At 50.5% G+C, this 17,703-nt stretch overlaps 7 protein-coding genes across 7 annotated transcripts; 5 read left to right on the top strand and 2 right to left on the bottom strand.

Annotated features, from left to right (window-relative positions):
* Positions 1 to 637: 637 nt before the first annotated feature.
* On the top strand, positions 638 to 965 carry N7468_004903 (uncharacterized protein; the record flags this gene model as incomplete). The annotated part of the gene is made up of 2 exons (XM_058474200.1): positions 638 to 850; positions 909 to 965. The coding sequence occupies 2 exons, from the start codon at positions 638 to 640 to the stop codon at positions 963 to 965; spliced, it is 270 nt and encodes an 89-aa protein (XP_058333203.1).
* A 5,880-nt stretch (positions 966 to 6,845) lies between these two features.
* Positions 6,846 to 7,463, top strand: N7468_004902 (uncharacterized protein; the record flags this gene model as incomplete). Its single annotated transcript, XM_058474199.1, has 2 exons — positions 6,846 to 6,931; positions 7,292 to 7,463. 2 exons carry the CDS (start codon positions 6,846 to 6,848, stop codon positions 7,461 to 7,463), a joined length of 258 nt encoding a protein of 85 aa, XP_058333202.1.
* A 1,935-nt stretch (positions 7,464 to 9,398) lies between these two features.
* Positions 9,399 to 11,083, top strand: N7468_004901 (cytochrome P450; the record flags this gene model as incomplete). The annotated part of the gene is made up of 2 exons (XM_058474198.1): positions 9,399 to 10,845; positions 10,902 to 11,083. The coding sequence occupies 2 exons, from the start codon at positions 9,399 to 9,401 to the stop codon at positions 11,081 to 11,083; spliced, it is 1,629 nt and encodes a 542-aa protein (XP_058333201.1).
* Positions 11,084 to 11,286: 203 nt separating this feature from the next.
* On the bottom strand, positions 11,287 to 12,343 carry N7468_004900 (NAD(P)-dependent alcohol dehydrogenase; the record flags this gene model as incomplete). The annotated part of the gene is given in 2 exon segments (XM_058474197.1): positions 11,287 to 12,036; positions 12,047 to 12,343. The coding sequence occupies 2 exon segments, from the start codon at positions 12,341 to 12,343 to the stop codon at positions 11,287 to 11,289; spliced, it is 1,047 nt and encodes a 348-aa protein (XP_058333200.1).
* A 929-nt stretch (positions 12,344 to 13,272) lies between these two features.
* N7468_004899 (putative MFS transporter) lies at positions 13,273 to 14,916 on the top strand (the record flags this gene model as incomplete). Its single annotated transcript, XM_058474196.1, has 3 exons — positions 13,273 to 13,471; positions 13,523 to 13,585; positions 13,658 to 14,916. The coding sequence occupies 3 exons, from the start codon at positions 13,273 to 13,275 to the stop codon at positions 14,914 to 14,916; spliced, it is 1,521 nt and encodes a 506-aa protein (XP_058333199.1).
* A 723-nt stretch (positions 14,917 to 15,639) lies between these two features.
* N7468_004898 (HIT family protein) lies at positions 15,640 to 16,297 on the top strand (the record flags this gene model as incomplete). The annotated part of the gene is made up of 2 exons (XM_058474195.1): positions 15,640 to 15,702; positions 15,782 to 16,297. The coding sequence occupies 2 exons, from the start codon at positions 15,640 to 15,642 to the stop codon at positions 16,295 to 16,297; spliced, it is 579 nt and encodes a 192-aa protein (XP_058333198.1).
* A 298-nt stretch (positions 16,298 to 16,595) lies between these two features.
* N7468_004897 (HD domain-containing protein) lies at positions 16,596 to 17,311 on the bottom strand (the record flags this gene model as incomplete). Its single annotated transcript, XM_058474194.1, has 3 exons — positions 16,596 to 16,823; positions 16,853 to 17,205; positions 17,278 to 17,311. 3 exons carry the CDS (start codon positions 17,309 to 17,311, stop codon positions 16,596 to 16,598), a joined length of 615 nt encoding a protein of 204 aa, XP_058333197.1.
* Positions 17,312 to 17,703: the final 392 nt, after the last annotated feature.

The following is a 17,703-nucleotide window of genomic DNA, read 5'->3' as shown; positions in this document are numbered from 1 at the left end:
TGAACGACATAGATAATATTGAAGAGAAGTCCGCATAAAGTCTACGTTGCAAATTGACAACTAACCACAAAGCAGCCATTCAAAGATGCGATCAGTTATCATTCCATTCAAAATGCGAATTTGCTTCCCATTTAACCATGGAGCGCCCTATTTCCGATTGCCCAGGGATCGATCGCCTTGTAGTACACGTGGAAGGAACCCTAGGAACCCACGAGAAATGGGGTGATGATAAGCTTACAATATGAATGACGTGTTGAGCTCAGAATCCACTAATTGCAGCGTTACATGACCAAAAGCAACCAAAATAAAAATGTACCCATGTATATGCAACATTCTTTATGGCCAAATCCGGCCATACCACTCAAATCTGGTACCCCATGCGCGATTTATTTCCACATACTTGGCCCAAGTGACCCACATTCCGGACCGTACTCAATAGCTGATTCCCGGTTTCACATTCAATTATGCCCAGCATTATGAAGCTTGGTGCTTTTAAAGAGCAGATAAACCCACGAAATGATGTTCTATACAAAATACTCTGAAGTATAATCGATTACCTTCATCATTCATCAGGTATGAAAGACTATTGTAAAGCTGACAATTCGTGGCTAATCTCTCCGCCTAGGATACCGTCAACATGAAGTTCACTCTTGTCGCTTTCTCCTTGATTGCTACCGCCATTGCCGGGGTCCCAGTCCAGGACGGTGGCAAGGTTTGCAAAAGCGGACAGTCTGTGGTCTGCGCTGGAGGTAACGGTGGCCTCTTGACCTTGGGCAATGTCGCAACCGGTGCCCTGGGAGATAGCTGCTCTGGCGGTGATGTCTACTGCTGCGAGGACAAGGACCTTGAGGTACGCATTGATAGATTTGCTCCAATTCTTTCCGTTGAAATTCTAACAATGTCGACAGGGTGGTCTGCTGAATGTGGACGTCAATGCTCAGTGCAGTCTCAACCATGTACTCTAAGGACCTCGCTCGATCATGAAGCACCCATCAATGCACAAGATGTAATTTGGGCTAGCCCTCTGGCCGGCTATATATTGTTCATTTCAGATTCTTTTATTGCAGCTCCACACAGTATCTGCTGATAATATAATAATTTCGCTTATTAAAAATACCAAAGTAGCCTAGTAAGGCATTAATGTCCCAAGCCTCCCGTATAGTGTGCTTTATTGTGAGGTCTGCTGGTGGATTTGCGATTTGGATAACTTTTGATAACTAGCAGGACGAGAGCCAATGGTTTAACGGAAACATTGCACCCACACCACCTTGTGAGGTAGTGGTTACCTGACGGCAGTGGGGATCATAGAAATTTTTGTGCTGAGGGACAGGCCTTGGTCCAATCAAAAGGTCAGCGGGTCCTCACCTGCTCAGCCATATTCACCGAGGACTTCCTTAAGCACTAGAGCCAAGAGTTGTTTGTCGTTGGCAAGCTTACGAAAAAGCTCTCAAGCCATAAATTTCGCCGACAGTTATCTATAGACTCTACAGAATGGTTTCGTTAGTATATATAATGCTCCATATTATGATTGCAAGGCACGGGGATCAAAAAAGAGATTGGGGTGACTGTAGTATGTAAATAGGGTGGTTTCAGTGGAGATCCATCACGCGCAGATTTGTCCTCATCGTTAATTAACGAGTCGTCTTCTGCAGCTGCTGAGTTCGCGCTTCAAAGTATTTGACGCCTTAGGCATGAAACGGGGTACGCGTCTCCCGTTTCCTTTCATTTCTTATCACCTCACTCAAAGCGGCGCCGTCCTTTTATGTGCCCAAGCCAAATTTCAGGATGTCGGAGGTCCACGTTTAAGTCCAGTCGCTGTACGACAGGCTTGTTGCGATGATCTTGAAGATGCTCGTCTCCGCCGGTGTACCAAATATTCTCTGGGGCACTATTTACTGACCGTCTACGGGGTCTTCGCCATTGTTGACGTCTATCTTCGTGTTCCATTCTTGACAGGAAAAATGGCTGATGTTCGAACCGGGTGTGGCCTTTGTTGTGCCCGATGACTTGACGGAAACTGCCTCGTCCTCTCTTTGGGAAGCCGGCTTCGCTCCTTGTACACAAGACTTAGACTGTCCATTTGTAGCCGCATACCAACGCCTGCCTCTCGCTGCGCATCTGCACATCGACAACGAGCTTGCTATATCAATATATCACAAGTTAGATGTACTTTGAAAAATTTCCTGTCCCAACCTTGTCAGTGCTTCAAACCCCGACTCCCATCAGGAGCCCTTGGCCGTGGTCCAGGGCGCTTTGCCCCCCAATGCGACATTGCGCAAGTCCCACGCCCCATTCGATATTGCGAGGCTTTACTTCAGTTGTTTTGTCGAGGTTATGGCAATAGGGCTGCAAAATAGTGGATGGGAGCGCCGTTTTATATCCTGGGATATGTTGATATGGATGAAGCAGATGTTTTTGATGAGAACAGCCTGGGAGAGGAATACCAGCCATTCTACTGTGCACTTAAAGGGGGTGAATGGCCACAGATGTATCGGCTTCTGGACGAGCTTTGCAGCAGCCTACCCTCCAGGCATCGTTTCCCGGTCACGCAGAGACAGTGCTGATCTCTCAACCAGGGGACAAGACTAGATTTCAACGACTTTAGAGGGGTCAAAGCCTTCAGCCTGAGAAAAATAGTATCCCCTTTGGTTAGAAACCACACTCTTTCCCGTCTCTATGTCTCGGAAATCACAATTGAAATGTGTGTGGCCAAAAGCCCAGACCTTGACCACCTCTGGCTTCCAGCAGCATTCACTTGATAAATCCGTCATGAAGCCGGAGGAGATTTTACTGTGTCCATGTTTTGGGTCGACAGCGTTGTCGCGGACCAATGGGCAGTAGTGAGTGAATACAACCACCTGGCGATCAGGTTCCAAGCGTGAAATGAAGTCGATTTCCTGATTCAGCCACTCAAGGTCCGCACGGTGTGCTTCTAGATGCGCTTCAACCGACCAATCCTGGATATGATAAAAATCGTTCAGGCCGAAGCTGACGCTTTCCATTTGCGTCTGGGCTACTTGCGAAAATAAAGTGCAGCCAAGGACGCTAACAGTTGATGAAAGGTCATAGCGCGTTTGATCGAGGAAAACATATCGGCTGAGCGTCTGGCTTGTCTCACAAGAATCGCTGAGACCGGCTTCGAAGCGTTTAATACGTGATTTTGCTTCGGCCCAACTACTGTGATATGGCTCGTGATTTCCGAGAACCAGGAAGATAATACAAAACCCTTCTAGCAGGCTACAAAAGAAGTGTCAGCCGCTGGCCGATTCTACTGCCTTATTACCGCCTACTGTATCTGGGACTTTACTTTTGAGCTCAATTCTGCCGCCATTTACCGCCCAGGGAGACAAAGAGATCCGCCTGAACCACGAGACTAGTGAAGATGGGACAGAGGTTCGCGAAAGAGTAGATAGATCGTCGCCGTAGCTCCTCCCCTTCTCCTCTTCCCTCTCTAGCTTTAGTATTCCAAATTGAAACGCTGTTATTGTTGTGTTCTAACTTCGATTAGGTTTCCTGTTGACAATACTAAAGCGCACCCTTTTCTTTCTCCTTTGTTGCGAGTCGTAGGTTTTGTTGAAACAATTCTTCAAACTCCTTAAGCTATTTAATATCGATAGGGGGGTAGTCGCTTTGAGTGACATCAATGATCGTGGCGCTAGAGATTAACTCCTTAGGCAATTCGTAAATAATACCTTGTTATCTATCGCGTGGCTCGGCGGGGGATTGAGGGAACGCGCTTAGGGTAGAGGCTCAGCTTCTTGCGTGTTCCGTCTCCTCTTGGTCGCGCTTTCGACCGCGGGGAGGCATATTGGTGTCGGGTTTAGCTACGATAGATGCCTTGACACAGTCGACACGAATTCGAGTGCCGGCGATGTGTGCTGTAGCAGAAAAGAAAGAAATGAGTGAACTTAGTATTGTCAACGGGAAACCTGATCGATGCTGGACGCTGCACAACAAGGGCTTTTCGATTTGGAATACTAAAGCTAAGGAAGGAAGGAGAAGAGGGGAAGGAGGAGAAACTACAACGACCGAACTAATACCCGACTCCCACCACTCCTCCGCCCCTTCTCGTCCTCGTTCGGACGGTGGCAGTTCGGACGAAGCTACGATCTAGGGGCGGTGGCGGGCGGCAGAATCGGCCAACGGCTGACAGTGATAGCGTCTTTGCCATGCAGATGAAGCTGGCAGTGCATGATTCTCAATCCCTAACCGGCTCATTTCGTTCCACAGGTACGTACCAAGCCGCGCCAAGCTGTGACAGCGTAGAGGGCGGGCTGCGAGATCGGGGAATGGGGTCTGGAGTGGGTGGGTCTTTTCCACGATTCAGCCTCTCAGCTAGCGACAAAGTGTGGGGCGCGTAATACAGTTACTCCGCTCAACGCGCTTCTGCAGTGCACCCAAAGGTAGGGTTGAGAGGGGCCTTGCGCGGGTGGGTCTTTTCCACAGTGCAGCCTCTCAGCTAATGACATAAGTGGTTGGGCGTAATACAGTTACTCCGCTCAACGCGCTTCTGGAGGCATAACCGAAAAGGTATAACGTGCCCCACTTCTTTGTGTAGACTTGGTACAGCCAAGGATTTCCTAAACTCCGCATATGCCCCACGAAGATATACTACAAATCAAAGGCAGCTCGTTCAGCCCTTGTAGAGCACCAATCAGCTCCTTCATTTCCTGACAGGCTTCTCGGGAGCCACCTTCCGTTGTTGGCGTGGCTGATTCAGACAAGGCAAAATTGGACGCCCTTAACTCGTCTCGAATCATAGGTCGAGATATAATCGCACGCAAGTACTCCGGTGCTCAGACCGTCGCCGATCGAACTTTATCTAGCCGTAGATGTTTATACCTTTTCATCAACTGAGTCTCAAAGAACAGAAGATATATCCAGAGGCTGGCTTCGAAGATATTGAATCCTAAGTCTTGGCCGTTTCCCTTGCCCTCGAGCAAAACAGCCAAATGGGACGGATTTTGCTCACTGGGTCCAACATTCTGTGCACAATTAGTGTCTAATAAGAGCATGCTCCCTCTAAGGGTCTACCTATCTCTCCAGCAGTGCAACTTCTTGCTGTTTATATTTGATTATTCCCTCAAAACATTCAGGTGCGATATTTAGTTCCTCCCGGAACGGCTAAGTAGAATATTTAAGGAACTCTTTTTAGAACCAATGTGGAGTGAGTAATTGTGCTTCTCCTAAGAAGGATTTCATCTCATTGTATATACAAGAAACAACTACCCGATCTAACTGTGAGTATTTAAACGTTCGAGACGACATTAGGATTTACCGATTGCTGCAATAGAGGTCTTGTCTTTCCTTGAAGCACAGCCTACCACATACGGAGAATATCACCTAGCAAACTTTGCAGCAAAGTGCAAAAAATGCCGAATTCATCTTAATCACAGGTTATTGCTTCGTGATCTTGTAAGGCACTAACACCGGCACTGACTGGGCGGCATTAAGTTTCTGCTCTTCCATATGAGGAGACGCAAGATCATCGGCGAATGTGGATTCTTTTGGGTCATTTGTGAGTCTGGTTCCTCAGTGCTTAAATTGGACGTTCGAACTGTGGCTTCGGTGATAATGCTTGGAGGATGTTCTGTAGTCCCAAGAGATAGAACTCATGGCTGTATATCGAGTTCGCCAAATTTGACGTGAACCTTTCGTTGCTTTACCTAAGAGCACGACTTCTAAGGATTTCGTACTCAGCTTTGGTTTTCTCTCGAAAATTGACGACTGTAGTAATGATATCTTATATTCTTTTCTTCACCCGACACTGGACATGATTTCAGGAATTGTTTTAGTCCCAAGATTATGTTTGCTACTATCGATGGTCATTCGTTCTTAAATACCAGCTAGAAGAGCTTCTCCTCCGCGGTTTTATAGCTTTGCCATAGCAAGAACGTCTGTCGCATGTTGATAAGCTTGCATCAGGAAGTGATAAAACTTAAAATATCAAGCGCTCTATATGAAATCTATCAGTGATCCAAATTTGTATCCGAAAGGAGATAAATAAGGGATTCTCACGTAGACAGAGAACGAGTCGAATCACGTGGCCGGATAGCCGGTCTTTGCTGAACAGGGTTTCACAGGTCTTCATTTTTCTCCCTAACACGGGGAATTGCAGACCTCAAAGATTAGGGCAGGCTATACCTTTTCAGTTGTGCCTACAGAAACGCGTTGGCCGGAGTAACTGTATTACGCCCAACCCCTATATCATTAGCTTCGAGGCTGCACCGTGGAAAAGACCCACCCGCTCAAGGTCCCTCTTAACCCAAACTTACGGTCTACCTGTTCGGTTGTGCCTGCAGAAGCGGGCTGGTCGGAGTAACTGTATTACGCCCACTCTGTATGACACCCGGAGGCTGAATCGTAAATCGTGGAAAAGACCCACCCGCTCAAGGCCCCTCTTAACCCAAACTTACGATCTACCTGTTCGGTTGTGCCTGCAGAAGCGGGCTGGGCGGAGTAACTGTATTACGCCCCACTCTATGTCATGAGCTTAGTGGCTGAATTGTGGGAAAGATCACCCATTCAAGAACCCATTCAACCGAGATTGGCGATCTTGCAAGCCCGGCTGGCTAGACGGCTGGCTAGACGGCTGGCCCCAAAGATACCGCGTGATGCCCCACAGTCTACAGCACTAGCTCCGGAACGCCATGGCGAGAGGTTGAAAGACATTACGGCGTAGTTAGATCATGGCCAGTCTTGTCAAGCCTACCCCCTCTCGGATTGCCGATCGGGAGCCCCGGCTTTGCGCAACGAGGCTGTTACGGGCCAGGGATTGTGTTATACCACGCTTTATCTGCGTGGCGAAGCATATGCTATTACCGGAAGATTGACTACGGATGATCATGGGCTACCCCATGCAGGTCTCCTACCATTGCCAGACGAAGGCAGAGAGGAGATTACAACATAAAAAAAGGAAAAGAAAAACAAGGTATCTTTGTGGAAGGAAAAAACCAAAAATACAAAAAAAGAATTCCTCCCAAGCATAGGGCCTCCCAATTGGCTATAAGAAACCACGTCATTCGCTAAATCGCCGTCTCCCGATCTTCCCTCATCCATAGGTACCCTACTAGAAAGTTTCGCATAAGTACGATGGCGCAGCTAGCACTCCGGGGTATAAATAGCGAAAGCCAGGCGGCTGCGTAGAGGCAGCGAAGAATTCATCCTATACACACGGCCACCTTCGTCGTGAGAAAAGTACCTTAAGGAAGCTGTTTCCCATCACATCCTTCGGTAGTAGTACCCCTTGTCCATGCCATCGCGACGAAACTAATCTGGTATTCTTGAATAGGACCCTCTTGTATCGAAACCCTTACAACATGGAAGCCATTATCCAGCTGATGCGGGTGGTCGAGAGAGCCCTGCGACTCATTGAGGTGCTGGTGAACCTTGCACAACGCGCCCGAGGGCCGATTGCTGCCACAGGAGGCGATGCGCGCGAGGTGCCTCCTGCTCAGGAGTAGGATAAATGGTCTAGCATCCCAGCTGTCGAAAGAATGACTATCGCCTCTTTTTTGTCGACGTCAACGGGGTATCATCAAACACTGCGGATCCAGACAGTTTCCTGCCTTTGTTTGGGGGCACATGGTTCATGGAAAATCTGCCTACGACTATGCTCTGGCACCTGTGGTGTTGCTAGAGCACGTTGTATACGCGATGTGATATATTGGTATTGGAGTTACTATCGTCTTTTCTTCGTTTCGTATCGCCGGGGGGGGGGAGGGAGGAAGCAGTGCTCGACTCGGGGAATGTGACAATCTTGGTCTGATGCTATATATACTCATTCGTGCCTCATGATACAGTGTGCCTATTAGAGGTTGCCCAGATAGGACTTACTTATCTTCTCTTTCCATCTCCCGTCGTTTCTCTAGCCTATGCATCGAACCTCTGGTCTTCAAAGAATCGTAGTCAAACAATGGATCCTTCGGTTCTGTCACCGCCTTGATACTGGAGGAGGACCGTCCGAACTACGAGGTGGGCATAGATGGGATGGAGATTCGCGTAGGAGTAGATAGGTCGCTACAGTAGCTCCTCCCCCTTCTCTTCTCCTTCCCCCCTCTAGTTCTAGTATCTCGAATACGAGCGCCGTTGCTGGTTCTTCCTGTTCCCAACGTAGGCCACCATTGACAGGTTCTATATCTTGTGTATGTATTATTCACCGTTGCTTCTGCGCCTGTAAGACAACCAGCAGGCTGCAGGTCCCGGGCCTTGCGCGAAACATGATTACTGTCAATAGTGGCCTACGTTGGGAACGGAAGGAACCAGTAACGGCGCTCGCATTCGAGATACTAGAACTAGAGATGGGAAAGGAAGAGGGAGAGGAGGAGGAAATATGACGACAACCTATCTACTCCTTCGCAAACCTCCGTCCCATCTTTGCCAGTCTCGTAGTTCAGACGGTTCCTTGTGCCTAAAGGCGGTAAGGGGAGGCAGAATTGTGTGAGCGGTGACAATTACGTGAGCCCTATTTCCTAGTAACTATCAAAAATAAAATCAGGGAGGTCAGCGGGGGGTGTTGAAAACCCTGTTTGCTGACACAGCGAGGAACATTCAACATTCCTGGCCCAGGTAAAGTTTACTAGCCTCTGCGTATCTATATCTGTCGGAACACGCAGTGCTGTTACCACTGTATTACCATTCACTTATCTCTTCGCAAATAATCATGGATTTTCTTATGTGAGGAACCCATTGTAGAAATATGCAAAATCCTTATTTCACAGCCACACTCAAGATTAGAGTCAAATTCTCTTAAGTCTATAGCCTCATATTTAATCGTTACACAATCAGATCTCAGATACATATTCATTTCCTAGTATTTCACACCACAGAATGTGAATTAAAGATATTGGTTCTGTCATGACCAAACATGGTTTTCTTTCAGGCGGGGAGAAATATTGGTAAGCTACATTAGCATCAGGTGACAGCCTATATTCGGGAAGATAAGCGAGAGTTATGCTAGTGCAGATATGGATAAGGGTTTCATATCCATTGGAGCGGATATACCACAGTCTACCTGACACATTTAAAAGAATCCAACGGGTCTCAATTTAAAACACTGTGTATTTCCTAACATAGTATATTTACCCAATTGTATTAGCTTTTATCATAACACAGTGTAATAACTGTGTTCTGAAAACCCCCCCTCCGGCATGGCTTAGTTACCACCTGGGCACTTGGGAACATGTCCTACGGGTGCTAAACCCTTCTGGGAACCTCGCAAGCCTCCGGGTGGGTTCCGGGGGGGGGCTCACATGTACACAGCCCGAGGGTCAACCCCTCAGTATAATGCAAGATCATCTCGCATGCAGATTTAAGATGATCCTGGTTCCCTCGTGTGCATACTCCTGGGAAAAACTATAAGCAAAAATCTCCGAGATCTCACCTCGGCGACTATCGCCATGTTACTGAGTCCTTCGGTGCCCCTGGTTGGCGCGCTTTGTGCCGGGTTCCTGATCCTGCACTACCTTGTCCAACGCTTGCACCACTATAAGAAAGCAAAAGCGTGGAACTGCGAGCCTCCTCGACCAGGACCTTCCGGGTTCTTTGGAATCCCGGGATTCTACCGCCTGAGCAAAGCGGTTCGAGAAAAGCGATGGATCGACTATCTGGCCGAACAATATGACGTCGTGGGTCGGAATACCTTCAGCATGCAGTTTTTAAACCGCCGCATGCTCACCACAATTGAGCCGGAGAATATCAAAGCAGTCCTGGCGACTCAGTTCCAGGATTTCTCTCTCGGCACACGACATGAGCAATTCGATCCTCTCCTAGGCGATGGGATTTTCACTCTGGACGGCGCTGGATGGTCGCATGCACGGAGTCTGCTGCGACCGCAGTTCACGAGAGATCAAGTCGCCGATCTCGCGCTTTTAGATGACCACATTCAGCACCTGCTGAAGTTGATCCCGAAGGATCGCAGCAGCTTCGACATCCAACGACTCTTTTTCTTGCTCACCCTCGACTCCGCCACCCATTTCCTGTTCGGCGAGTCGGTGGGCTGCATGAATTCGTCGGAGACCACCGACGTTCTGGCCAAGTGCGCAGTTCGAAACGCCCAGGGCTTCGCGGACGCATTCACCACCGCCCAGGATTACTTGGCTGCTCGGTCGCGCGCCCAAGGACTGTATTGGCTTGTCAACCCCAAGGAGTTCCGGGAAGCCAATCGTCGGGTGCACGAAGTCGTCGACTACTATGTGAACATGGCACTCGCAAAAAAAAGAAATCCGGAAAAGAAGCCAGAGGGCGGCCGTTACATTTTCCTCGATGCGCTGGTAGCCGAAACGGAAGATCCCAAGATGCTGCGAGACAATATGCTCAACATTCTTCTGGCTGGTCGCGATACCACTGCAAGTTTATTGAGCTCGACCTTCTTCTATCTGGCTCGTCACCCGCCTGCTTGGAATCGTCTCCGCCAGGAGATTGTCGAAGTGTTCGGGGATAGCAAGAACCCCCGGGAGATCACGCACACGAAACTAAAGGATATTCCATACTTGAGATACGTTCTGAATGAAGGTGAGCCATACCTTGAGACGGTGGCGCCCATTGATCGTTCCCAGCCCCCACTAACTGTGCCCGAAGTTCTCCGACTCCAACCTCCGGTGCCTGTCAACTTTCGAGTTGCTACCAAAGACACCTCCCTCCCCGTGGGAGGAGGTCCTGATGGCAGGTCGCCCATCTATGTCCAGAAAGGCGTCATTGTTGCTTACAGTGTTTTCGCCATGCATCGCCGCACCGACTTCTGGGGCCAAGACGCGACGACCTTCCGACCAGAGCGCTGGGAGGAGAACGGCAAACATGGATGGGAATATCTGCCCTTCAATGGCGGTCCTCGGATCTGTCTTGGCCGTACGTCCGAACTTCTGGGCCTAGTCTGCCGTTCCAGCTGCTAACATTCTCCACAGAACAATACGCTCTGACCGAGGCCAGTTATACCGTTGTGCGACTGATGCAGCATTTCGATACCCTTGAAAACGCGGACCCCAACCCTCGCCAGGAGCCCATTAAGAACTCGAATCTCACAATGATGCATGATTCGGGTGTCGCAGTGCGGCTCTATTCTTCCGGGGGCTCCTTAAATGGATGATTACCCCGTAAGAGAAGGCCACATCGCCTTCTGTCTGATGACTATATGTACATATTCTCTTGTGCTCTAAACCACATAGTGATGCAATTCTATGATGATATTTATCAAGTCAATGTGAACCAATCCGGGTTAGGCTTCTGATTTGCACACAACGCACGCGACGAGTTATGAATTCCCCCCCTTGCTTGAGTTTTGAATCCAGATTAGAGCCCAATTCCAAATGGTTCCATGTTCTGCTCGTGGGGATCATTGACATGTACTATGATCTTTCCTCTCGTCCGTCCTGATTTGAGCCTCTGGAAGGCCTTCACCGCGTCACGAAACTCGTAAGTGCTATCTAGTTGAACCTGGATTGCACCACTTGCGAGCCACTCCATCAGTTGTTGCAGTTGTCTTTGGTTGTTTTTCACCATCATGATCGTGTATTTTCTCTGTCCGCCACCAAGGATGGAAGGCCAGCTGAGGCGGCTCACAAACGTCACCAAGCTGGAAGCACCAACTTGAATAAACACTCCACCTTCTTTGAGGAAGCGATGGCACTGGTAGTACAGGTCAGAAGGTACACCGATGTGATCGACTATATGGTCAAAGACTACCCCTCGTTGCCCCAATGTTGCTACAAGGTCGGTCTCTGTGGTGTAGTTAATGACCTCATCTACGCCTAAGCGGAAACACAATTCTACATTGCGGGTAGAGCAAGTGGCTGTAACATGGCAGCCCATCTGCTTGGCAATCTGAATAGCGAAGATACCGCAGCCGCCCGAGCCGCCATTGATGAAGACTTTGTCACCAGCCTTGACATAGCCCTCGAGGCTCTGATAAGCCGTCTGCCCAGCAAGTGGGATCGCAGCAGCCGAGTCCACTGCAACGCCATCGGCAGCCACCGCGATCTTGTCGGCGGTGATGGTGAGATAGTCTCCTAGTGAGCCAAATCGAGGTGGGCTGCACAGAGCCTCCGAAGACCAATTGGCCTTCTTTCAGATGTCGAGCCAGTGGGCCAGTCGCCACAACACGACCGCAGAAATCCAGTCCCGGCGATGCGGAGGCCCCAGTGACCATCCTCGCCATTATCATCCCTATTTCAGGGAATTTAAAGTCCAAGGGGTTCAGTGCGGCAGACAGCACCTGCACAAGTACCTCGGTGCCCTGTGGCACAGGCGGTACCCGGGCGCGCTCATGGAGTTGCATATTGTTCTCAATGCCTCCGTATGCACTTGAGTATAGCCATGCTTTCATGGCCTCGGGGTGGTACGAAGCCATGTCTATAGGTGGCATTGTTGAGTCCATTCTCAGCTTCAAGTTGAAGTTGGACGGTTTATGCGCGGGAAACAGAAGGTAGCCAGGCAATTTGCAGCAGTCGAGATACAGTCACTCTGAATCCAAGGTTATCGCATATTGGACCGATGAGAGACCCAACCAAGCTGGGTTCATTGGGCGCCGAGAAACAAAGCTGGTTGTTTTCTTGCGCTTTCCGCTAACTAATGCTATGTTTGTGATGTTTGTTCCACATGCAAACTGTGAAAACGGACGGGAGTCATGTGACTTCCCTGCTAGGACTGGCACTTTCTTCAAGAGTCATTAGTAGAAGTTCAAGCACCCAAGAGTTTCACTGGCACCTCCGGCCATCTTCTCCATGGAGTGAACTACTCAGAGGCCGTCGGGTCCCAAATGAGTAATGAGCTATGGTGTGAACTGTCCAACTTCAAGTCAAATGTTTCTGTAGTTGCCTGTGGTAGAAATATATCATACTTCTTCGATTAGTACCTGTGGAGCCCTAGAAACATGCTCGCACCGGTAAGAATGTGTATCGCCGTTGAATGAATGGATGACTCGAAGAGCCAGATTGGAAACGCTTATCGCCATGGCTGCTTCCGGCCTCCCTCTCTGGGATTAGCAGCCTTTTCTCCGCAGATAAGCTCCTCCGTTAAGCGGGATGCAACCGTTCCAAGCCCACCCAAGGCCCGTCCAAGCCCCCCCCGTCGTGGGATCTGGGGAAGGGTCTCGGGTCCTCAGAGCCAATCGTCCAGCATGCGGAGAAAAGTGCATGTGGGGGGGTCCATCAAGATGCAACATTCCCGGCTTCTTCTCATAAGCAAGGGATGTCCAACCGTGGCTGTTTCGTTGAATACTTCGAGTCCCTTTATTTTTGTTTTATACACCGGATAGCTCCAGAATCCTGAGCTTCGACAATGACGAGCCATCTCGACGGCAAAGGCATCGATGCGCCCGTATCGAAGTCCTTCGAGGACCCCGAGCCCAACAAACTGCAGGGCTATGGATCTGCCCCCGGCGTCATTGACGATGTGACTCGCGTCGTTGACCACAAGGCTGAACGTCGTCTTTGCCGGCGATTCGACATTCGCTTGCTTCCAATCTTGGCAATAATGTGTCGGTGTCGCTCCCCCGTGGCTGTTGCTGTTGGCCGCTAATATAGAGCAGATCTGTTCAACGCCCTCGACAAGGGAAACCTGGGAAATGCACAAACCGATGGGATGTCAAAAGGTAAAGAACCCTCCTCTCCCAGTGATTTAAGAGATTTTTCGTTCTTATTGACTTATCTGGTATTTTTTCAAGATCTTCACTTCAAGCCTAATCAGTACAACCTCTTGCTCTCGATCTTCTTCGTGCCCTTTGTGGTGTTTGCGCCCCCTTTGTCCATGCTCGGGAAGAAGTTCAGCCCAGCGCGCGTCTTGCCCATCTTGATGTTCACGTTTGGCGCGTTCACCATGCTGTCCTCAGCTGCGTATAACTTTGGCGGACTGTTTGCCCTGCGCTGGTTTCTGGGCATGGCTGAAGCGGCTTTTTTCCCGCTGGTCATTTACTATCTGACGACCTTTTATCGGCGTGGAGAGCTGGCCCGACGATTGGCCGTTTTTTATGCCGCCTCCAATATCGCCAATGCCTTCTCGGGACTCATTGCCTTTGGAGTGTTCCAGATTAAGGGGTCAAGTATTCCCAACTGGCGATACCTCTTCATCATTGAAGGCGGAGTGACGGTGACCTTCTCCGTCTTCGCGTTCTTCTATCTGCCAAGAAGTGCGGCCGAGGCGAGGTTCCTCTCTGATGATGAGAAGGCGCTCGCCTTCCACCGGATCCAAGTGGATTCCAGTGCAGTCGTGAATGAGAAATTCCGTCTTCGGGAAGCCCTGGGCATCTTCAAACACCCCACCACCTACGCCTTCCTCGCCATCGAAATCTGCCTAGGGGTGCCCTTGCAGGGCGTCGCACTGTTTATGCCCCAGATTGTGGCTCGTCTCAACTTGGGAACTGTCAAAACGAACCTGTATACTGTGGCACCTAACGTGACGGGGGCGGCGATGCTGCTGGTCTTAGCATTCTGCTCGGATTTCACGCGATTGCGTTCCCCATATATTGTGCTGGGTTTCCTTCTGACTTTCTCGGGGTTCATGATCTACGCCTCTATTAACGATGTCCAGGCAGAGCTGCATCTGGCATACTTTGCCACTTTTATGATGACCTGGGGCACATCGGCACCCTCGGTGCTGCTCAGTACGTGGTATAACAACAACATTGCCCACGAGGGTCGTCGAGTCTTGTTGACCAGTATCGGCGTCCCCCTGGCCAACTTGATGGGCCTTGTCGGGAGTAACGTATTCCGAGAGCAGGACGCGCCTAAGTACATGCCTGCTTTGATCACGGTCGCCGCGTTTGGTGCCACGGGCGCCTGTTTGGCGGGTTTGCTAGGACTATACATGTGGCTGGATAACAAGCGTCGAGATCGACGAGATGGAGTCACTGTTCGGGCACGGGATATCCCCACAGACCGCATGAGAGACGGCCCCTCTTCCCCAGAGTTCCGGTGGTTCCTATGATGTGACATCCTTCTGTCCGTTATCCTGACGATTGATCAACCCATTGTATATAGACGGATACCCTGATCAGCCATGTACTGCCAATGTATTGACAAAATCCACCTCCCACATCAGATGCGGGGGAGTGCCTCATTGCCGCGCAAAGCCCCATCTTCTTTAGACGCAAGCGAGGAAGCTCAACTGGAATCGCCTTCGGGGTAAAAGAGGGCCCACTAGCTGTAGCGGGCCATGCCACGTTCGAGGCGGGATGGACATGCGTGGGATGATAAGATGTCCGTGCTGATCTGGCGGTTGATTGCCCAGAATGAAACAAGATAAAGCAATCGCTGATATTTCCTCCATTGCTTGACGTACATTGAGAGTATTTCCAATTCGAGGCCACGTGGACTGAGAGACGTGATCGTCGGCGACCGCAGATAGTCGACCAACTTGACCAACATGATCAATTCGATCATCCAGTGGTTTTATATCACTTGGAGCTGACACAGCATCGAGCCTGGTGCATCGTTCTATATGAGCATCATCTCTTTATGGAGTGACCAATTATTCGTGAAAGATACGTCCAGAAAGACAGCGGCTCCTTAGAGTGCCATGTCACGTGCTCTCGCGTCCACCGAGGCATTCGTCCCTATCAGATCCACTCCGAGGACAGAGGCGACCCCATTCCGCTGACCCTGTACAGCCTCCCCGAGTCCCCAAAGGTCCAGGCTGGTCCAGGCTGCTATGCCGGCGCTCAAGGGCGCTACGGTGCCAATCCACTTTGGCTCGTTCATTGTCACTCCGCAAGTAAATTATCCCTCCTGCCCCGTCTCCTGCCCCGTCTCCAAAAGACCATTGTAATTGACACAGCCGTGTTGCTCCCCAGGTCTTCCTTCAAACCCCACTGTCTTTCGCTCTCGTCAATCTGAAGCCAATTCTCCCAGGCCATGTTCTCGTATGCCCTCGACGGGTCGTTTCTCGGGTTTCCAATCTCACTCCAGCCGAGACCAGTGATCTCTTCTTAACCGTGCGCCGAGTCAGCCGCATGATCGAACGGGTCTACGGCGCCTCGAGCCTAAACATCGCTATCCAGGACGGGGTGCACGCTGGCCAAAGTGTGCCCCATGTCCATGCACACATCATTCCTCGCAAGGCAGCGGATCTAGATCATCGTGGTGGCACCGATGCCGTTTACGACTTGCTGGACGGCGAGGAGGGAGACGTCGGTAAGGCTTTCCGAGATGCCCAGAGCGCTACACCAGACACGCCCGCACAGGACCAAAGGACAACCTCGAGATTCCCTGCGGTCGATAATGAGCAGCGGAAACCGCGCAGTCTAGAGGAGATGTGCGCCGAGGCGCACATGTTGGCAAATGAAATGGAGAAAGAGCCGGTCGAGTAACCTACAAGCTTCAAGTCCCTGGTCTGCTTTCAAGTATTCTATATTCTATGTCCTGCAGTGCTGTCTATTGTCCGAGGCCAAGCAACAACCCCCTCGAGACCCTTTGACAAACGGTTTTGTATAGTTCTCATTCATCCTCGTGGAAAACATCGCAGATCATAAGCGTAAATCTATGGTATCTTAAACCCCTAAAACCTCTATGTCCTGTCCACCGACGTCTGTACCTCATAGTGATCCCAGCAGCTCCCACCACCCCAACCAACATCCTTCAGAAAAGCTACGCCGTGGAGGAAGCATTTTAGGCATTGGCAGCGTAGGTGGGCCGCTCCTTGACAACTTGTGCGGCCCACGCCTGAATCTCCGGCAACTGAACTCGTGACGCGACGCGCTCGAATTCCGAGAGGTCGACCTTGTGCGAGCGCTCATATTCGACCATCTGCAGCAGAAGCTCCATCTTGTCAATGTCGTGGACAAATTGCGCCTCGAGGGTGACATTGTCCTCGTACTCCTGGAAAACATCCTTGATCTGCTGTGCCGACAGCGCGGCCCCGGCACATTGCCCAGGAGGGAGGTGGTGATGTAGTCCATGACGGCCGCCTCCCGACGAGCCTTCTCAGCCTTGGTGACGTTTGTGTCCACGGGCGTGATGTCGCCCACCAGCGATTCCGCCATGTCATGAATGAGCGCCATCTTCGTGCAGTGCGGGACGTTGATCCTGGCCGCGAGCTCGGGCGGGGCAAGCATGGTCATGACCGACATGCGGTACATGTGGTCGGAAATCGATTCGCCATTGATTCCGAAACGGCGCCAGCCTTCGCGCTTCGTCGTCTTGAGGCGCTCCAGGAGGTGGAAGAAGGGGATCGGGGAAGTGGTGTTTTCCTCGGGTTGATGGGGGAGGCTGGACAGCACTGGATGCGTCTAGCGTATTAGCGATCCGAGGGAAAATTCAGTTTCGTCGACAAGTACGCGCCCATACATACCAGTGTGCGGGGTCCAAGCTTCGTCAGAACCCATGGCTGCTGGAGATTCAAAGCCAAAGCGAAGCAAAAAGCAGAAGAGGGAAGGAGCGATCGGATGCAACAAACAATGCAAACGGCCCTTTTTCACCAGTGTGCGGTCGCCGCTTAACAAGCTCGACCTGATGAGTCCTGGAGCCCCCAGGCAGGCGTGGGTGGGTAAAGGAGCCGATTCGAAAGACGACGCTTCCAGCATGATGGCCTTTCAGATGCGTCAAGGCGCCATTATGCACTTCGTACACTTCGTACGTTGCTGTCGACCGGGAGCGCCCCCAACTACAATCTAGTACAGACGGGACTACGGGAGTTACGCAATGTCAAATCATGGAATAGAGAACAGAAACAGAAGCTGGTTTCTATATGGTGATGCTCGCTCTCTTGGGAAGGATC

Source organism: Penicillium chermesinum, assembly GCF_028974085.1.
Source record: "Penicillium chermesinum strain IBT 19713 chromosome Unknown utg000003l:1.0-5111272.0:1.0-5115320.0, whole genome shotgun sequence".
Classification (NCBI taxonomy): domain Eukaryota; kingdom Fungi; phylum Ascomycota; class Eurotiomycetes; order Eurotiales; family Aspergillaceae; genus Penicillium; species Penicillium chermesinum.
Note: the sequence above shows the minus strand (reverse complement) of the source record. Positions and strands in the feature narration are given on the sequence as shown.